Genomic DNA, 21573 nt, shown 5'->3' with positions numbered 1-21573 from the left:
TTATACAGAGCTAGCTAGCTGCATCCTAACGTAACAGACAGTAACAGCAAAGTGAAGAAAAACAATACAGATAATAACTCTGGGAACTTCTTCTAGACATGCGCACTAAACAGACTTAAACCATAACATAGCTAGTCATATGGGATTCACTATGGTTACCAGATAAGTTATCACAACAGGTGCAGAGAGCAGGGGAAATGTACAGTTAGAAATGAACTTTTCTGACGAACATAAAAAAACGTGCAGTGACATTCCCCTTCTTTCGTCAGCAAAGTGAAGACTCAGGTAAGGCACATCTTCTCACGCAGATACTCATGCTGGGCTGTAGGAAGTGGTTTGTTCAGCATGTCAGCAATTTGATCACGTGTAGGCACATACTGTAACGTCACAAAACCTTGTTTAACCAGTTGCCTTATGTTTTGATATCGGATGTCAATGTGTCTGGACCTTGAACCTGTAAAACGTGTTTCAGAAATATAAACCACAGATTCATTATCTTCCATTACTGTGATTGGTCGAATCGGATGTGTCCAGATATCTGTGACCAAAGCATCAAACCAGGTTAAAGAATTGCATGCATCAGACACACAAGCATACTCAGCTTCTGTAGAGGAACAAGAAACAAAATTCTGTTTACGCACATGCCAGTAAACAGGACATCCATTTAAGAACATCATGTAACCTGATGTACTTTTCCGTGACTTCTTATCACTCGCCCAATCTGAATCTGCAAAACAACATAACTCTGCATAGTCAGTATGTGTGGGTTCCAACAACAACTTCATGTCTTTGGTGTGTTTTAGATACCTCAATAACCTTTTAACACATGTCCAATGAAACTGTTTTGCCTTGCCTACGTGTCGTGATAAAAGATTAACACTAAGTGCAATGTCGGGTCTAGTCCAACTACTAATATATAGCAGTGACCCAATGACTGAGCGATATAGTGTTTGATCCTCGAACTCAGGACTTGGTTCATGTGCCAAAATGTGAAAGTCAGTTTGCATGGGTATACTCACAGGCTTAGCGTCCTCCATGTTACAGTGATGTAACAGTTGTTCAATCTTCTCTCCTTGTGTGAGACTAAACCCCTTCTGAGTTTTGGCAATTTGAACACCTAAATAAGTGTTAATACATCCTAAACACTTCAACGTGAAAAACTTTTGTAAAGCTTTAGCAAAAACCTCACTCATCTGCTTATTTGGACCAATATAAACAATATCATCGACATAAACAAGAATTATCTCATACCTATTACCGGATCTTTTGGTAAACACGCATTCATCTGTTTCGGACTTAATAAAGCCCATTGAATTTAGTTTGTCAGAAAGACATAAGTACCACATTAAACCAGACTGTTTCAGACCATAAAGACTTTTGTGTAGAAACCAGGTATCCCCTTCTTGCTGTCTGAAACCTGGAGGACCTTTGACGTAGATGTCTTCATCAAGATCAGCGTGAAGATAAGCCGTTTCAACGTCGAACTGGAAAACTTCCAGGCCAAGGATAGTTGCAGTGGCTAAAGCAATTTTCACACTTTCAGTCCGCACCGTGGGTGAGTATGTATTTGTATAGTCCTCAGGATAACGTTGAGCGAAACCCTGGGCTACGAGTCTGGCCTTGTACAACGACTCACCATTCGGCTTCTTTTTGATCCTGTAGACCCATCGAGTACCAATAACTTTCTTGTTTGCTGGAGGGCTTGCAGGTGTAAACACTTGGAGCTTTTTTAGACTGTCCATTTCAGCCTGCATTGCCTCAAACCATTTATCCTGTTCTGATTCAGGAAGATGTTTGATCTGTGTGAACTTCTCAGGTGGAAGTGTTACATTACAAATCAAAGGTACAGGTGTTTTTGTTACTTGCCACGAATACCGTTTTGGAGGGATTCCCTTTGTGGTCCTCTTGGAACGTCTCGGGCCAACCGTCCATTCTTCTTCTGTGTCGTCCTCGTCTTCATCATCGTCGCCAGCAGCAACATCGGCGGCTTGCGAAGACGGAACAGTAGGTTGAGAAGAACTCGTGGAAGGAACATTCTCCTGTGCATCTTGATCAGGTTGCGTGGCATCAGCAACATCATCTCTAGGAAAATAAACTCCAGGATCGTTAGAATGAATCCTGGACCAGTCAGCATCTTCCTCAAAAGTAGCAGATTGTGAAACCACAATAACATGATGAGAGTCAATGTATTTGCTCCATTTTGAATTATCATCAATGCCCATAAATCTCATCCTTTTTGCTGCAGGACCCCCTTTCTTTCTTTGGGCTAAAGGAATATTCACCATAGCATATGAACCAAAAATATGGAGATGTGAGAGATCAGGCTTGTGTCCATACAACATGAAATAAGGGGTCTGATTTATCACACTACTCCAAGTACGGTTGACGATATGGTTAGCATATTTGATAGCTTCACCCCAGTATGGAAGACTAAGGTTAGCATCTTCAAGGAGGCAACGCATCATGGTTTGTAGAACTCCATTTCTGCGTTCTGCCACTCCATTTTCAGCTGGAGTATAAGGAGCAGATGTCTGATGTACTATCCCATTCTCACGCATCCAGTCCTGGAAACGCTGAGACATGAATTCAGCACCGCGATCACTCTGGATTCTGGCAATGTTGACCTCGAATTGGGTATAGACAAGACTAGCAAAGTCTTTAAAGATCTGAAAGGTCTCAGATTTTTCTTTCATAGGATATACATATCCATATCTAGAATAATTGTCAACGATTGTCAAGAAATATCTTTTACCACCAAGTGTTGGTGCAAAAGGACCAACTATGTCAGTGTGTACCAAATCAAAAATGCGTGTTGACAGGCGTGTAGCGCGTTTTGGAATTGCTGCTGCCTTGGATTTGGCTTTCTTGCAGACAGCACAGTCCAAAAACACCTTACACCCCTTTAGATCCAAACCTCTTGCGAACTCTGGCATCTTCTTCAGAATACGGAAACTGGCATGACCCAATCTTCTGTGCCACTTATGGATACACCTGGAATGCAAAGGTTTACCTGTTAGTGAATTCTCAACTTTAGCATTTTTATTAGGAACCCCAGGCTTGCTGTGAGCAACCTGTGTCTTTTTTGTATTTTTATTATCTTTAGGAACCTTTGGAGTAGCAACAGGATCTCTCTCTGGGACGTCTCTCTCTGGGCCTGTGCTCTTTGGAACGTGTATACTTGCCTGCTCTTGCTGCTTAGGCTTTGGTTTTAAGTAATAAACACCACCAATCAACATGGTTTCAGCAACAATATCTCCATCTTTGACTATATAACTTGCTTTTTCAAGATGGTGGACCTGAAAATGAGAAAACCTAGACAAATGACTCTGACTAAGCAAATTACTACTGGCAGACGGAACATAGTAAACATTTGGAATGAGAGCATCAAGCTCTTCAATATAGACAGTTCCTTTTCCCATGACCTGAACAGGATGATTGGAAAAAGAGTAAAGTTCACGAAGTTCAGGTTCAGGCTCGTGCATCTCAGTGTAAAGCTCTTTTCTGTAGGTTACATGTAATGCTGCTCCACTGTCCAAAGTCCAAAGAAGTCGTCTGTCATACTCTGGTTGAGGCTGTGGATCGTTGGTCACAACCAATGTGACAAGTGGAGCATGTGGATCACGCCTGGAACCACGACCACGACTTTGTCGTCCGCCTCTACCTCTGCCTCCTCTGGAATCTGTTCCTCTGGGCTGGTATGTGACGGGCGCTGGAACTCGTTGGGGACAATCCCGGGTGGCATGTCCCACACGATTGCAGATGTAGCATCTTGGCATCCTTGGAACGTAGGTCCTTCCACGGAAGGCACGCCTTGCTGAAGCTTTTGATGCAGGTGGTTCCCTTAAATGTGGCGCAGCTTGCATAACTGCCTCTTCTTCAGCTAAGATTCTGCATACATGATCCACTGTGCGTTGAGCAATAGGCACTTGATTAATCTTGGAAATAGCATCTTTCCACTCATGATTCAAAGAATTGATGATAATGCTGATCATTTGAAAATCATCAATAGGATAGCCTTTTTCACCCAGTTCTTTTCTAATACCTTTCATTTCAGTCAAATGTGCTCCAATATGTTCACCAGGTTTTAATCTGGAACCATGGAACTCAGACAAAAGTAAACAGGTAGACTCAATTGATGTAGGCCGATAACATGCCTCTAACTGAGTCCAAATTTGTTGGGCAGTTGCATCTTGTGAAAACGTGAGCTGCAATTCAGTGTCCATTGACATCAATAATGTTGTGCATGCTCTATTATCCAAGTCCCATATGTCAGGAGTCCATGGCTGGGCAGGAGGATTAAACACCATCATGTGAGTACCTTCTCTGCGTAACAAAAGTCCAACCTCGCTGACCCATGCCCTGTAATTCTGTCCTGACTTCTTTAATTTTGAGTCACCAGCCAGTGGTACAATGGAAGGTGTTTGACGAGGAAAATACAATTGAGGTACTGGCTGTGCAGGTTGTGCAATCCGACCATAACCTGCAGGGGGCACCAGTGGCGTCTGTCTCTGGACATGCGGCAGTTGCATTGAAGCTGCCGGTAGTCTTGGTGCTGGCTGTGACTGTCTTTGAGCTGCTATTCCACCCTGGCCAGCAGGAGGCGCAGGCGCTGGGACTGGTGCATTAGCATAATCTGCAGATGACACTGGCCTTCGCATATAAGAACCCGGTGGCAATTGCATGTGGGTTAAATATGGCTGTGTTCTGCCAGGTAGAGGGGCTTGCATAGAAGCAATATTAACAGGAGAAGCAATAGTAACAGGAATCCTAGCACCATCAGGGACTGGAGCCTCAGATGATGGCAGAAATCTTGTATCTCTGAGCAAAGACTCCTCCATAGACAATTGCGAGAGTGAGAGCTCCAATTTATGTCTTAATGCAGCTTCACCAGTAGATGGTGCTATAACATTTGCTTCAGGCATCACTGTGGCTCTGTATGTCCTTTGGGACAGCCCATAATCATGTGACATAGGAGCCTCCGGTTCCCATTCGTCTTGCATGACACTCAATGATGGGCGTGACTTTAGCTTTGGGGAAGAAGGAGGCAATATGGCTTCTCCTTGTGGGTGTGGCAATATGGCCGGTTCATGCTCATAATTCCTCTCATATTGCTGAACCATTGACACATATTTCTTTGCCTGCTGCAAATGCCTTTCAAAAACCCCAATTTGTTCACAGTAGCCTTGCATAGCCCTATCTCGCATAGTTTGCTTGGGGCTTGAAGGAGCAGAAGGAATTTTCTTCGGCTGAACTTTAAGTTTCACTCCAAGCCTTTGAAATTCATCCTGAGCCCCTGGAGTGTGAACATTTTCAAAAGCAGCTGCCAGGGAGCTTGGAAAAGTAGAAAAAGGAGTGACTGACCTTGCATCGTGGACAGGAGCAGGCGCGTCTTCTCCAAGGCGTGTGGCCGAAGCTATCGGAGTTCTTAAGGTCGAAGGGAGATGCCCAACAGAAAGACTCCTTTCCAGCCGTGGCTTCCTTCCTGACATGTTTCAGCAGTTAATCACCGCTGCCCCACTAGCACTAACTAACTGATAACAGCCGCAGAAACATGCTTCTCCAAAAACATAAATCAAACCATCCTCGATACCAAAATGTCAAGGTAAAAATCACCTTTGTAGAGGGCGACGGACCGTGCTTCGGAGAATGCATGATACACTTGCAGGAAGGCAAGAAAAAACACGACGCATAATCTTACTAAATACCTTTTACTTACAAAATATAAAAACTAAATATATATTATACAGAGCTAGCTAGCTGCATCCTAACGTAACAGACAGTAACAGCAAAGTGAAGAAAAACAATACAGATAATAACTCTGGGAACTTCTTCTAGACATGCGCACTAAACAGACTTAAACCATAACATAGCTAGTCATATGGGATTCACTATGGTTACCAGATAAGTTATCACAACAGGTGCAGAGAGCAGGGGAAATGTACAGTTAGAAATGAACTTTTCTGACGAACATAAAAAAACGTGCAGTGACAAGTAAAGCGGAAAGCGTGGCAAGCGGAGGCGATTTTGACGTGACACGGCGTCGAAGTAGCCCCGTTTCTGTTTAAGGGGGCGAGGTCAGTGACGTCATCGGGCTCCGGTGACGTCATCGTGCCAGCGTTTCCGTCTCTAAGCTGCACCAGCTTGGGGGACCGCTGGATGGCAGCAGAGAGAGTTTTCTCTTTTCCGCCCTCTAGTGGTTTCTGCAGCCCGGACATGGGGAGACTCCAGGAAGATTAAAGCAGGAGGCTTCAAACTTGGCAACTTTAAGACTTGTGGACTTCAACTCCCAGAATTCCTCAGCCAGCCAGGGTCGAAGTCCACAGGTCTTAGGTTTAGGTTTAGGTTTTATTTAATTTATATACCGCCCTTCTCCCTGGGGACTCAGGGCGGTTCACAGGGCATATATAATTACGATACAAAAGTTAAAATAAGATTAAACCAATGCCCAAATAAAAACAATAATACAATAATAAAAACAACTATTTTAAAACCCATATTCCCCCATCAGGCCAGACCAGCTAATTCGAATAAATGGGTCTTCAGGCCGCGACGGAAGGTTCGGAGGTCTGATGTCATCCGGAGCTCCACCGGCAGTTGATTCCAAAGTGCCGGAGCGCCCACAGAGAAGGCCCTCCCCCTGGGGGCCACCAGCCGGCATTCTCTGACCGGAGGCACCCTGAGGAGGCCCTCTCTGTGGGAACGCACAAGGCGGAGGGGAGTTGACGCCGGCAGCAGGTGGTCCCTGAGGTAACCCGGCCCCATGCCATGTAAGGACTTGAAGATCATAACCAAGACCTTGAACCTCACCCGGAAGACAACTGGTAGCCAATGCAGCTCGCGGAGCAAAGGTGTAACATGGGAGTACCGGGAAACTCCCAAGACAACTCTCGCGGCCGCATTCTGTACCAGCTGGAGCCTCCGAGTGGTCTTCAAGGGAAGCCCCATGTAGAGAGCGTTACAGTAGTCAAGGCGAGAGGTCACGAGCGCATGAGTGACCGTGCACAGGGCATCCCGGTCCAGATAGGGCCGCAACTGGTGCACCAGGCGAACCTGGGCGAAAGCCCCCCTAGTCACGGCCACTATATGGTCTTCCAGGGTTAGCCGTGAATCTAGGAAGACTCCCAAGTTGCGAGCCCTATCCACGGGGGGTAAAAGCTCACCCCCCATAGAAAGAGATGGAACATTTTGAATGTCCCGGGATGCCGGAATGCACAGCCACTCAGTCTTGTCAGGGTTGAGTTGAAGTCTGTTCCTCCCCATCCAGACCCGAACCGCCTCCAGGCAACGGGACATCACAGCGAGGGCATCACTGGGGTGGTTTGGGGTCGAAAAGAAAAGTTGGGTATCATCGGCATATTGATGATACCCAACTCCAAAACCACGAATGATCTCACCCAGCGGTTTCATGTAGATGTTGAACAGGAGAGGCGAGAGAACCGACCCCTGAGGAACTCCACAAACGAGAGACCTAGGGGCCGATCTCTGCCCCCCTGCCAACACCGACTGCGAGCGTCCCAGGAGATAGGAGGAGAACCACTGAAGAACTGTGCCTCCCACTCCCAATCCCCTGAGACGCCGCAGCAAGATACCATGGTCGATGGTATGGAAAGCCGCCGAGAGGTCTAATAGGACAAGGACAGAGGAAAAAGTTGCCAAGTATGAAGACCCCTGGATTAAACCTAAGTACAGGCAGTCCTCAATTTACGACCGCAATGGAGCCCCAGGTTTCCTTTCTTAAGTGAAACATCAGTTGAGTGATGCCCCATTTTACAACTTTTCTTGCCACAGCTGTAAAGTGAAACACAGCAGCTGTTAGTGACACAGTTGCTAGGCTTCCTCGTTGACTTTGCTTATCAAAAGGATGCAAAAGCGTGACTCCGGGACACAGCAGTTGGTCATAAGTATGAAGCAGTTGCTAAGCATCTGAATCCTGATCACGTGACTATGGGGATGCTGCAAAGGAGGTAACTGAGAAATGGTCATAAATAGGATAATAACATCAAACCTCAATTTTTTACTTTTTCATAATAATATAAACCAGCCATTTCTATAACAACACACCTATTAATCGGTAAAACTCCAAATTAAAGTTTCTTTTTTTCCCCACCTGAAGTGCAAAGTCTGGAAGCGGTTTCCAAGTAGAAACAAAAATAATTGTTTCGGAATCTTACAGGTAGTCCTTGACTTATAACAGCTCATTTAGTGACCGCTCAAAGTTACAACGGCACTGAAAAATGTGACTTATGGCAGTTTTCCACAGTTACAACCTTTGCAGCATCCCCAAGAACATGTAATCAAAAGTCAGATGCTTGGCCACTGGTTCATACTTATGACCATTACTGTGTCCCAAGATCAAGTGATCCCCTTTTGCGAACTTCTGACAACCAAAGTCAATGGGAGAGGCAGATTCACTTAACAACCGGGTTACTAACTGATCAACTGCAGTGATTCACTTAACTGGGGCAATAAGGGTGGTAAAATGGGGTCAAACATACTTAACCAATGTCTCACTTGATGGCAGAAATTTTGAGCTCAGTCGAGGTTGTAAGTCAAGGACTCCTATTTGAAAAGGGGCTATCCAAATGAACGTCTGAATGCCAGGTTTGTTTGCTTTCTGCTAGGTCTCTCTTGCCAGAAGCATCCATGATGTGGCCACCTTTTCTGCCCAACCTGCTTTGCCTCCTCCTCCAACTGAAGCTTTGCCTCTCGCTGAGACAATGCAAATGGTACACTTCACTTGTTGACACTATGAATCTCAAAGCCCTCTCAAGCAGCTTCATCAACCAGGAAGAAGTTCTCAACGTGTCCGCCATCTTCCGTGAACTCAAAGACTCACCGGTAGATCCCGATGACAAAGATGCTGTAAGTACCTCTTGCCTTTAAGTATGGGAAAGACAGGAGAGCAGAAAAGAGCATGCAAGGATCCTGAATAAAGCATGGAAGACAGGCAAATGGAAATTCTTTTTTTACACAACATATATGGGTAGACCACATATGTAACCACAATGGGGACCAGGATATCTACTGCTAAGCAAGGCAGTTGTTAAATGACTTGCGCCTGATTTTATTTATCTATCTGTCTGTCCATCCATCCATCCATCCATCCATCCTCTCATCACCTATCCATCATTTACGTATCTATCCATACATCACTCATTCATTTCTGTCTCTTTCATCTCTCTCTCTCTCTCTGTGTATCTATCCAACTCTGTCTGTCTGTCTGTCTATCTATCTATCTATCTATCTATCTATCTATCTATCTATCTATCATCTATCTATCTATAATCTAGCTATCTAGCTATCTATCAAACCGAGACAGATGGACAGTTCAGAAATGCGGAATAATAATAGTAATATAATGATGATGTTGTTGTTGTAGTTGGAAGGGGTCTTATGAGGTCATTTAGCTCAACCCCCTGCTCAGGCAAGAAACCCTATACCATTTCAGACAAATGGCTGTCCAGTCTCTTCTTAAAAACTTCCAGTGTTGACTTCCGGTGGCTCCGCGGCGCCGGAGACAGCCTTCCCGGGCTGCCCGCGGCTCAGCTGTGTGATTTTTCGCCCGAAACAGCGCCGATCAACTGTTCGGGCGAATTTGAAGCCCCCTCCTCGGGAGAAGAGGAGGGGGTGAGCCCCCAGGTAGGGGTCGAGTTCTCCGGGGCCGCCTGAGCTTGGAGCTTGGGCGGCTGAAGGATTGAACTCCCCTGTAGCCTGGGCTGCTCCCAGCTGGCTAGCGTCTCTGCTCCGGACTTTATGGAGCAGAGCCAGGCGTCTGCGACCATCCCTGCTTGAAGGAGAGACTATGAAAGGAAAAGAGCAGGCAGAGCAGTACAAGAGGGAAAGATGAAGAGATGAAGAGGATTATTTTATTTTACTCTCAAGCTTGATGGACTTTGCTTAAAACTTAAAGTGAAAGTGCGTCACAATTGTAAGTAAAAGATGGCGGCTAAACCTCCCCCTAGAACTTTTCGGAGTGCTGGAAATTCTCCGGTGCAACAACAATCATTACTGCAGGCGTTGCATTCTCCTGATGTATTGACATCGAAGGATCTTGAAAAACATACCCAGTTAATTTTGGAGTCAATGGGTGTTAAATTTGCACAGATGGAGGAGAAATTGGAGAAATTGGAGCAGAGAATGGAAGAAAGGATGGAGCAGAAACTTAGAGAGATGAAGGTAGACATTTTGTCCTCAGTGCATAAAGTAGCTAAATGTGTGGAGGTGCTGGATGATCAAGTGGAAGACTTGACTCAAAGGAATGCTATATTAGAAGCAAAAGTATTGGAAATTGAAGATTTAAAAGACAAAATGGATAGCGAACAGAGTTTGGCTCAATTTTATCAGATGCAGTTTGCTGTTAGAATTAGAGGCCTAAAAGAGAATATTAAGGAAGATTTAAAGCAGCTGGTTTCTGAGGCTTTTGAGGGGGTATTGAGCCATCCAGCATCTGAAATAAAACAAGGCATGGACAAAGTGTATCGTGTGAATTCGTGGATTGCTAAGCAGAGAAAGTTGCCTAGAGATGTGGTGGTTTATTTTGTAAAAAGGGAAATTAGAGATGAAGTTATACAAGCTGCCTATGATACTAAAGTTGTGATTGCTGGTCAAGAAGTTTTGGTTCTAAAAGAAATTCCTCCAAAGATTTTAAAGAGAAGGAAGGACTTTATATTTCTTGTGCAAGAGCTCAAGCAAAGAGATATAAGGTTCAGATGGGAGATCCCAGCTGGGTTGAGCTTCATGTATGATGGCAAAAGGTACTGTTTGGGTACTGTGAAGCAAGCGCATGATTTTTACAACAATGTTTTAAAAGCAACCCCATCAACACTTCTGGAAGCTGCAGAGGGATCTGGAGAAGGAGAACATCAAGAGGATGAAGATGGACAGATAGACGAGAAGGGTACAGGAGGAGATCAAGCTGCAACTCTTTTGGATGATCCTAGAGAACAGAGGGTGACGCGTGCTGCCTTAAAACGCTCAAAAAAGAAATAAGACCAGTAGAAATCTATGGAACTTCCACAATATACTTATAGTCAAGTGGTAGTTGTGTTTTTAAGAGTTTTGGGATGATATGTCTGGTAACAGAATGTTCAATTTGGAATTAATGGACAATTTACTACAGAGGAAGAGGAAGAAAGTTTTGTGGGTTAATGCGGGTTAATTTGTGTAAGAACTATCTATTATAGCCTATTTTGGCTAGAGAGGTTAATAGGGATAGGTGCTTGTGATGTGTAAGTGAGAATATGTCTAGGTAATAGTGAATTGTGGAAGAACATAGATGGGAATGATGCTAGTTTTCTTTTATTTTAGTTTTTTATACATATTTAGTATTGTTAAGGATTGGTTTACTCTATATAAGCTAGAGAGTGATGGATTTTAGAGTTTATAATTGTTAGTATATGATTGTTTATGATTGCTTTTTAGATATATACCTTGTATTTTGCTCTGGGAAGTCGGGGGGGGGGAGGGGGGGAGGAGGGGAAGTAGAGGAGGGGGAGGCAGGGGAGGGAGGAGGGAGAGGGGGAGGGGGGGGAGATAGGGGGGAGGTAGGGAGGGGAGGAGGGAGGGGGAAGGGGGGTTTTTTAAAGGGAAATTGTATTTTAAAACTTTTCAATAAAAAAAAAAAACTTCCAGTGTTGGAGCATTCACAGGTTCTGGAGGCAAGTAGTTCTGCTGGTTAATTGTTCTGACTGTCAGGAAATTTGGTGAATTACTCACAGATCTAGATGATAAGAGCTCTCTCGAGTCTTATGAAAAAATAGTGCTGTGTCTGATATCTGAAAATGACTCTTATTTCTTTTTTTAAAGCGTTACTATGGATTTCCATACTTCCTGAAAGTAACTCTAGTTTGCGTCTATCGGGTAAGGATGAAACCTGTGCGAAATTGGTCAGGGTTCCTTGACAGAGAGAAGGAGAGGAATTAGGTTTGGGAGGGCCCTGCTTTAGTCAAGCAGAAGAGAGCTGGAAGGGACCTTGGAGGTCTTCTAGTCCAACCCCCTGCTCAAGCAGGAGACCTATACTGTCTGAGACGAGCGGCGGTCCAGTCTCTTCATACAGGCTCAAAGTTGACTCAGCCTTCCATCCTTCCGAGGTCGGTGAAATGAGGACCCAGATTGTTAGGGGCAATATACCAATAATGCTTCTACATTGTAAACCACCCAGAGAGTACTTCCACATTGCATGTATGCCCCAGAGGTATGAGGTGGTATATAAGTCTAAATGCAATTGCTATTGCTACTACTGTTGCTATTGAATGGGGCTCCCCCTTCAGTAATTGGAGAAGGGTAAGGAGGGTTACATCTGGAGTGGGCCTGCCAGTGCTGTAGGAAGCCAGCACCACCCAGTCCTCCAAGTTCATTTGCTTAGAATTATTATTATTTATTCAAGGTATTTACCAACCCTCTCGCCATGAGGGCTACTCTAGAATGCTTGCAACAATAAAAGCAAAGGAAGGAAGGAAGGAAGGAAGAAAAAAGAATTGCTTGGGAGAGTGAGAGACTCTCTGCCCTTCTCCTTCCAGAGCGAACAGGTAGCTATTCGGGTGGGCCACTACAGCGGGCTGAGACCCATTGTGAGGATCTCTTTTGAAGAACCCGTCAACCCCGTGCGCCAGAAACAAGAACGTTTACGGATCGAAATGAAGACTGCCCCACACCGGATGTACGGTGGGTTTTGGCACGGTGGGGCTGGAGAAGTGAAGAAGCTCTTCTCTCCTGTCCACGTAGCAGGTGTTCCTCGTGGTCTTTGAAAAACCAGGGCACGTTTGATCCGCTCTGACAGCCTAAATCTTCCTTCCCAGTTCCAGTGGGAATTAAAATCAAAATCAAAGCGAATTAGCTGCTGACGTTTGGGAGAGGTGGCAGGGCGCACCCTCCCAAAGTGGGATGTTCCCTTTGGGATTAGCATGTTGTGGTATAAACCCGGATTTTTTTTAAAAAAACTTGCACCTTTGATTTCTGTTGCTAAGCAAGACAGTCCTTAAGCGAGTCGCGCCCAATTTTAGGACCTCCTTTGCCACGGTTGTTAAGCCTATCGCTGCAGTGATTAATTGAATCGTGCAGCTGTTAAGCGAATCCGTCTTCCCCCTTTGACTTTGCTTGTCAGAAGCAGCTGGGAGAGCCACAGATGTGTTACCCCTAGGCCCCCCCCCGGCAAACTGCAGCGGTCATAAATAGAGGCCGCTTCCCAAGCTCCCAAATTTTGACCGCAAGACTGTGGAGATGGTGCCACGATTGTAAGTGCAAGGATCGGTTGGAAGCCATTTTTTCCCCCTCTCACTACTGTTGTAACTTCGAACGGTCCCTAAACAAATGGCTGTAAATCAGGGACTGCCTGCACCAGCCAGAATTAAAGACAAGGGGGACTTCACTTGGTAGGTGGCCTGTCTGCCACAAGCCTATGGCAATTAGTCTGCCCAGTGTACGGGTCATCCTCAACTGACAACTTAACAAAAATTTCCATTGTTAAATGAGACATTTGTTAAGTGAGCGTTGCCCCCCTTTACGGCCTTCCTCAGCACAGTTGTTAAGTGAATCACTGCAGTTGATAAAGTGAGTCACCCGGTGGTTAAGTGACTCTGACCTGTGACCCCGGGACACGGCAATAAATGTAAAGCACTTGCCAAAGACCTGAATTTTGATCACGGGACCATCGGGATGCTGCAGAAGCCATAACTGCGAAGAACGGTCATAAGTCCCATTTCTCAGTGCCGTTGTAAGTTTGAACGGTCGCTAAATGAGCTGCTTGTCAGTCGAGGGCTACCTGTACATCGTCCTTATGAACAGAATGTAAAAATTGCGCCTCCGTCTCGTAACGCAGGGTAGATTTCTGCTCATGTCAGTGTTTCAGGAAGCAGCCCAGGCTGTGTGACGTGCTACCCTCTGTCTCTCCACATTCAGATCACTGTGATAGCGAGGAAGTTTGCAAGATGTTTTGGTTCGCTCCGATGCCCTTCCTGAACGGCAGCGTTGTGAACCGTGTTCTGGTGAGGACTAACGGCTTTGGGCTCCCTGTGCTCAACTTGAGGTAAGAAGAGGCTGGGGATAATGGTCTTTCTAGCCATCCCTGTTGCTAAAAGCTTCCAGCAGAGGAATTCATTCCTGCATACCATTTATTTTGTTTCTTTGTTTTTATCTTGCATTTATTTATTCATTTATTTATTTATTACAAATCACTCAAGGCGGTGAACAAATCCAACACACCGCCCTCTTCCTATTTTACCCACAACAACAACGACAACAACAACCCTGTGTGGTGAGTAGGGCTGAGAGAAAGCGATTGGCCCAAGGTCACCCAATCGGCTTTTGTGGCCAAAACAGGACTAGAACTCACCTCTCCTAGTGATTAGCCCAGTGGCGCCCGACTGCTTTCAGGCCTAAGGCGGGACTAGAACTCATGTCTCCTGGCGAAAGTCACCCAGCTGACTTTCCATAGCTGAAGCCGGACTAAAACCTCACAGTCGCCCGCTTTCTGGCCCAGTTGCCTCAACCACTAGATCAAACTGCCTCTCAAACCATTTTGTTGGGACCGAACCTGTCGATGCCTCCCTTTCCAGAAGGTCTCCCGCTGTGGCCCTAAGATCATTTTATTCTAAATTGCTCGATTCCCTTCTCTCCCGTTTCTTTTTTTTTTCCCCCTCCCCTTCGTTGCAGCTCTCTTGGAGCCAACTGCCATAACAGAGTATAATTTGCTTTGGCAGACCAGTTATCCCTAAACGTAGTAAATGCAGATGCTTCCTCTTCCCCTCTTCTTCCTAGGCTCAACATTAACATAAATGGATTTATGGAATACTCCGAGAGATCAGAAAAATTCAGGATTGGGAAAAAGGTGACTTGCTGTGGCTCTGGGGTTTGCAAATGTAGACATATGAAGCTTGGGAAGAGCCAGGGGTCTTAATAAGCACGCTTGCATTCCATAGGTCAAATGCCTCTTTTGGTTCCCCTGGACCAGGGGTAGGCAACCTTGGCTCTTTCATGACTTCAACTCCCAGAATTCCGGATGCAGCATGGGGGAAACTTTGGCCCCTTCATGACTCGTGGACTTCAACTCCCAGAATTCCTGAGCCGGCCTGGCTCAGCTTGGAAACCTCTCCCTTTCCCCTCAGTGCGGCTGGCTCAGGAATTCTGGGAGTTGAAGTCCACCAGTCATCAAAGAGCCAAGGTTGGCCTACCCCTGCCCTGGACAAAGGTTGCTGCAGCAGTTGCTTTGAGTTGTGGATCCAGCCATCCCCAAGATGCTTTTTCATGCGGCAACTGGACTTCCTTGTTTTTCTTTGACTTTACCTTTGGGATAATTATGACCTGGCTGACTGCGAATCTCCATCGATCCAGCCATCCCTTTAAGAACGTTCCGTTGGCCAGAGGACTAGAACTCACAGTCTCCTGTTTTCTAGCCCAGCGTCTTAACCACTACCAAACCAAACTGACCCAAACCTTCCCATCTCCTCACATATAGAAAACGGACTCCACTGGAAAATAGGTGCAGTTGAGCTTCGCCTACGGCAAAGAGGGCTGTGATCCAACTAAAATCTGTGGCTTAGCAGAGTCGGAAGGGACCTTGGAGGTCTTCCAGACCAACCCCCTGCTCAAGCAGGAAGCCCAATACCATTTCAGACAAGTAGCTGTCCAGTCTCTTCTTTAAAAACCTCCAGGGATGAAGCACCCACAACTTCTGGTGGCAAGCCGTTCCTCTGGTTAATTGTTCTCACTGTCAGGAAGTTTCTCCTTAGTTCTAGGTTGCTTCTCTCCTTGATGAGTTCCCATCCGTTGCTTCTTCTCCTGCCTTCAGGGGCTTTGGAGAATAGGTTGACCCCCTCCTCTTCTTAGCGGCAGCCCCTCAAATACTGGAAGACTGCTATCATGTCACCCCTCCTCCTTCTTTTCATTAAACCAGACCAGGGGTCTTCAAACATGGCCCTTTTGTGACTTGTGGACGTCAACTCCCAGAATTCCTAAGTCCACGTCATAAAAGGGCCAAGTTTGAAGACCCCCCCTGAAACTAGATCTACCCAATTCCAGCGACCGTTCTTGGTATGTTTTAGGCTCCAGTCCCTAAAGATCTCTGGCTTTGTATCGTGGAGTTAAACGTTCTGTTGATGGGCAAGCAGTGACCATTTTTTTTTCTTTCCCTCTCTGGTTGGTTGCAGTTGTACAGCTTGAAAGGTATCTTGCAGCTGAGTGACCCGTCGCGCCCTTTGTGGGCCACGTACCAGCAAGCCCCCGTGCTTATCCTGGGAGGGATCCCGGAGAAGAAAGTTGTCATCATTTCAGATACGAACTTTGAAACATTTGACATTATAGAGGTAAAGAGGGAGAAAATTTTTTATCATGACAGGTAGTCCTCAACTTGCAACAGTTCATTTAGTGACCATTCAATGTTACAACATCCCGGGGGGGGGGAAATGACTTATGACCGTTTTTCACATGTTGCAATGACCGTGGCAGCAGTCCCCAAAATTCAGACCATTGGCAACCGACTCCCATTTGTGACAGTCGCAGCGTCCCGGGGATCAGGTGATCCCTCTTTTGCGACCTGCTGACCAACGAAGTCAACGGGGAGGCCAGATTCGCTTCATGGCCCTGTGACAAACTTAAACCATGGCAGCAATCTGTTTAGCAGCTGTGGCAAGAAAGGTCGTAAAGCGGGGGCGAAGCTCCCTTGACCACTGTCTGGCTTAAGGACCAAAACTTTGGGCTTGATTGTGGTCGTAAGTCGAGGACTGCCTGCATTTCTGCAGCCCTGGGGGGATGAAAGGCTGCTGCCCCCGGGCAAGAGCAGACAGCACACCCAGCTCTTTGCCTTTTGTCTCCTGCTCTGCCGCAGGTGGGCATCGACAGCTGCTGGATCGGCTCCGTTTTGTGCCCGCAGGGAACGTTCTCCTCTTCCATTGTAGACACCATCGCTACCGAAAGCACTCTTTTCATCCGACAAAATCAGCTGGTCTATTACTTTACAGGGCATTATCCAATTTTACACCGAGAAACCGAAGGATCTGGTATGTCAGCCCGCCGCAATGCTTCCAGGAGCTTCTGCCAGCATGGTCTTGCCAGGAAGGTCCATAATCAGTAAAAATCAAAAGCTTTCTGCCAGAGAATCAATTCAGCCCACTTGATCCCTCGCATTCCTGCTTTACTCCACGCATTATTAAGATCCAACCTCGGGACTGAATGATCTATAATTACATGTGGAAGTGTGATTTCCCCATATTTGGAGTAAAGTCCTCTTGAATCCCATAGGGGGGTGGGTTGGGTTCAAGAGCTGTCGTTGCACAGTGGTTAGAATGCAGTATTGCAGGCTGACTGTGCTCACTGTTAGGAGTTCGATCCAGACTGGCTCAAAGTTGACTCAGCCTTCCATCCTTCCGAGGTCAGCAAAATGAGAACCCAGATTGTTGGGTTGACTTTGTAAACCGCTTAGAAAGGGCTGTAAAGCGCTATATAAGTCTAAGTCTCTATTGCTATGTTGAGACCTTGGAAAAAGTTCAGAGAAGAGCAACTAAGTTGATCAAAGGCCTGGAGACTAAAACATATGAAGAATGGCTGCAAGACGTGGGTTTGGCTAGTCTAAAGAAAAGAAGAAATAGGCGATGATAGCAATAGTCCAGTATTTGAGGGGCTGCCACAAAGAAGAGGGGGTCAAACTATTCTCCAAGACATCAGAGGGCAAGATGAGAAACCATGGTTGGAAACTGACCAAAGAGAGAAGCAACCTGGAATTAAGGAGAAACTTTCTGACAGTGAGGACAATCAACCAGTGGAACAGCTGGCCTCCAGAAATCGTGGGCGCTCCATCACTGGAGGTTTTTTAAGAAGAGACTAGACATTCACCTGTCTGAGATGGTATAGGTTCTCCTGCTTGAGCAGGGGGCTGGACTAGAAGATCTCCAAGGTCCCTTCCAGCTGCTACCCTACCCTACCCTGTCCTGTCCTGTCCTATCCTATCCTATCCTATCTTATCCTATCCTATCCTATCCTATCCTATCCTATCCTATCCTATCCTATCCTATCCTATCCTATCCTATCCTATCCTATCCCCCTGCTCAGGCCATTTCAGACAAATGGTTGTCCAATCTCTTCTTAAAAACATCCAGCATTGGAACATTCACAATTTCTGGAGGCAGGTTGTTCCACTGGTTAATTGTTTTACACCGTTAGGAAATTCCTCCTTAGTTCCAGGCTGCTTCTCTCCTTGGTTAGTTTCCATCCGTTGCTTCTTGTCCTGCCTTCAGGGGCTTTGGAGAACAGCTTGACTGCCTCTTCTTTGGGGCAGCCCCTGAGATATTGGAACACTGCTATCATGTCACCCCTAGTCCTTCTTTTCATTAAACTAGAGACGTACCCAACTCCAGCAACCGTTCCTTATATATTTTATCCTCCAGTCCCCTGATCATCTTTGTTGCTCTTCTCTGCACTCTTTCTGGAGTCTCTGCACTTTTTTTACATCATGGTTGATTTGATTTGATTTGATTAAATTTATATGCCGCCCTCCTCCCTGAGGACTCAGGGTGGCTCACAACCATAAAAATTAAAAAACATAAAGTAAAAAATTTAAAAAAGAATTAAACAACAGATGCAATAATTACGAGACAATTTAACCCAGTAAAAAGCCTAATTAAAAACCGTAGTCAGTCCAGGCCCGCTTGTTGGAACAACCAGGTCTTCAGGTCACGGCAGAAGGACCAAAGGTCAGGGGCCGTCCACAGCTCCGGGGGTAGTTCATTCCAGAGGGTTGGCGCACCCACAGAGAAGGCTCTCCCCCTGGGGGTCGCTGGCTGGCATTGCCTGGCCGACGGCACCCTGAGGAGGCCGACTCTGTGGGAGTGAACCGGGCGATGGGAGGTTGACAATGGCAGCAGGTGGTCTCGCAAGTACCCCGGGCCTAAGCCATGTAGGGCTTTAAAGGTTATGACCAAAACTGGATGCACTATTGCAAGTGTGGCCTTACCAAGGCCTTGTAAAGTGCTATTAACATCTGCTCTTTCTCACTCTGTTGCTCCTTTAGAACTGTGGACACGGGTCTTGAACAACGTCTGCGTGAAGAAGCTCGTTCCTGTCTTTTTCCCTCACAATAACAGCGAATACGTGATCGCCCTGGGTGGCGGTTCTCAGGATGGGGAATTCTTCCTCATAACTTGCAAAGGTAGCGTATTAGACTTGGTGCGGGCTCCAGTGAACAGGGCCTAGCCCGAGAGACACTGCTCCCCCATCGTCTCGTAGAGGTAGTCCTCAACGGCCACAATTGAGCCAGATATTTCTGTTGTTAAGAGAGACATTTGTTAAGTGAGTTCTGCCCCATTTTATGCTTTAAATGATTTTTATTCACTTATAAAATAGGAAAATAGAAAAGCATAGAAAAGGAACAATGGTAGAGGAAGGGGGAAAAGAAAAGTGTGGACAAAGGGGGGAGGAGGGAAAAGAGACGTTGACTTCCGACTCCCCCTGTTGCAGTAAATTAAGGCATTAACATCGAATCTCAACTTTTTACGTGTGTGTGTGTGTGTGTGTGTGTGTGTGTGTGTGTATCTGACTCAGGAATTCTGGGAGTTGAAGTCCATGAGTCATAAAAGAGCCGAGGTTGCCTACCCCTGCACTAAAGGAAGTGTTGTAAGTCGAGGACCACCTGTCAAATAACATGGCGGCATGGCAGCCAGGCATGAGACCATGCCCAGGGAAGGAAGAACTCTTTTGTTCCTGTTTGTGTGTTTTTTCCTTTTTGTTTTAGATGGAGTGGTGAAGGCGAGTCAGTCCCTAAGGGAACGGAAGAGGACCGTCTGCTTTTCTATGTTCAGTAAGTGTTTTTCTATGTTTAAAAAGTTGCCTTTCCCTTCCTCTGGGTCGTTTCTGTAGGCTTCAGCTGCTGTGGAGATTTTGGGAAAAGGTGGCGACACTTTGGGATGGGTGCATCTATAGTAATAGTAATAATAATAGCAATAGTAGTGGTGGTGGTGGTGGCAGTGGTGGTGATGGTGATGATGGAAGGGACCTTGGAGGTCATCTAGTCCAACCCCCTGCTCAGGCAGGAAACCCTACACCATTTCAGACCAATGGCTGTCCAGTCTCTTCTTAAAAACCTCCACTGTTGGAGCATTCACCACCTCTGGAGGCAGGTTGTTCCACTGGTTAATTATTCTAACCGTCAGGAAGTTTCTCCTTAGTTCCAGGTTGCTTCTCTCCTTGGTTAGTTTCCATCCGTTGCTTCTTGTCCTGCCTTCCAAGTGCTTTGGAGAATAGCTTGACTCCCTCTTCTTCGGGGCAGCCCCTGCGATACTGGAGCACTGCTATCATGTCCCCCCTCGTCCTTCTCTTCTTTAGACTAGACATCCCCAATTCCAGCAACCGTTCCTTATATGTTTCAGCCTCCAGTCCCCTGACCATCTCTGTTGCTCTTTTCTGCGCTCTTTATAGAGTCTCGACATCTTTTTTTAACGTCGTGTTTTTTTTACATCCGAAACTGGCTGAGGTATTCCAGGTGTGGCCTTACACGCTTCCATGCATTTCTCCAAATTCTGACCTCTCTTTTCTTTTCTCCAGAAGCGGCCTGCTCCATCTTATGGGCCTCTCTGACACATGAGGACAAGTTCCATTTGCTGGTGATGCGGAAGTCAAACAATGCAACTTTCGTCATTTCATACGATAGAAGTAATAATGCTCGACTCCTTTTAAGCATAACTCCTCCATGTAGGGCTACAATTGAGGCCAACGTTTCTGTCGCTAAGCGAAACATTTGTTAAGTGAGCTTTGCCCCCATTTTACGACCTTTCTTGCCACAGTGGTTAAGTGAATCACTGCAGTTCCTAAATTAGTAACCCGGTTGTGACTTGGCTTGTCGCAAGGTTGCAGAAAGGGCTTACCTGACCCTGGGACGCTGCAAACCACCATAAATGTGAGCCAGTTGCAAAGCGTCTGAATTTGGATCATCTGACTGTGGGGAGGCTGGAACGGTTGCAAGTGTGAAAAATGATCACAAATCACTTTTTTTCAGTGGGGTTGCAACTGGGTGGTCACTAAAAAAACCTAATGTAAATCAAGGACTACCTGTGCAATGCAGGATTGGTTGGAACCATTTCAAGACACTTGGGAAAAAGACGCTTACCTGGTGACGGGGTTGTTTGATATTAGCATGGTCAATACGACTGTGAGCTATCTTTGCCAGCTCCCCTGGCTAGGGAGAAACACTTTACATGGCTGGCTGTTGAACTGTGACTCCAAACTATTTATGTATATCAAGAACAGAACAGAACAGGAAGAATAGAATAGAATAGAATAGAATAGAATAGAATAGAATAGAATAGAATAGAATAGAATAGAATGGAGTAGAATAGAATAGAATGGAATGGAATAGAATAGAATAGAATAGAATACAATACAATACAATACAATACAATACAATACAATACAATACAATACAATACAATAACAAAGTTGGAAGGGACCTTTAAGGTCATCTAGTCCAACCCTCTGCCCAAGCAGGAGACCCTACACCATTTCTGACAGATGGCAGTCCAGTACTCTTCTTGAAAGCTTCCAGTGATGAAGCTCCCACAACTTCTAAAGGCAACGTCTGTTCCTTTGGTTGAT

The 21573-nt window shown here is 45.8% G+C and overlaps 1 protein-coding gene across 1 annotated transcript in view; it reads left to right on the top strand.

The window, feature by feature from the left end:
• Nucleotides 1-21573, top strand: part of CATSPERG (cation channel sperm associated auxiliary subunit gamma) — a gene marked incomplete at its 5' end in the record, with an annotated part of 42273 nt that overhangs the window by 466 nt on the left and 20234 nt on the right. The window contains 10 exons of the mRNA XM_083370146.1: nucleotides 8636-8862; nucleotides 11806-11859; nucleotides 12519-12663; nucleotides 13897-14023; nucleotides 14755-14824; nucleotides 16143-16298; nucleotides 16820-16991; nucleotides 18998-19135; nucleotides 19718-19783; nucleotides 20527-20634. Coding sequence (XP_083226272.1) covers nucleotides 8636-8862; nucleotides 11806-11859; nucleotides 12519-12663; nucleotides 13897-14023; nucleotides 14755-14824; nucleotides 16143-16298; nucleotides 16820-16991; nucleotides 18998-19135; nucleotides 19718-19783; nucleotides 20527-20634 — 1263 coding nt within the window. The remainder of the gene's footprint in view (nucleotides 1-8635; nucleotides 8863-11805; nucleotides 11860-12518; nucleotides 12664-13896; nucleotides 14024-14754; nucleotides 14825-16142; nucleotides 16299-16819; nucleotides 16992-18997; nucleotides 19136-19717; nucleotides 19784-20526; nucleotides 20635-21573) is intronic.

The sequence above is a fragment of the Vipera ursinii genome (genome assembly GCF_947247035.1).
Source record: "Vipera ursinii genome assembly, chromosome: 9".
In the NCBI taxonomy this organism is placed as follows: Eukaryota; Metazoa; Chordata; class Lepidosauria; order Squamata; family Viperidae; genus Vipera; species Vipera ursinii.
The sequence above is the reverse complement of the archived record's forward strand: the minus strand, read 5'-3'. Positions and strand labels throughout refer to the sequence as shown.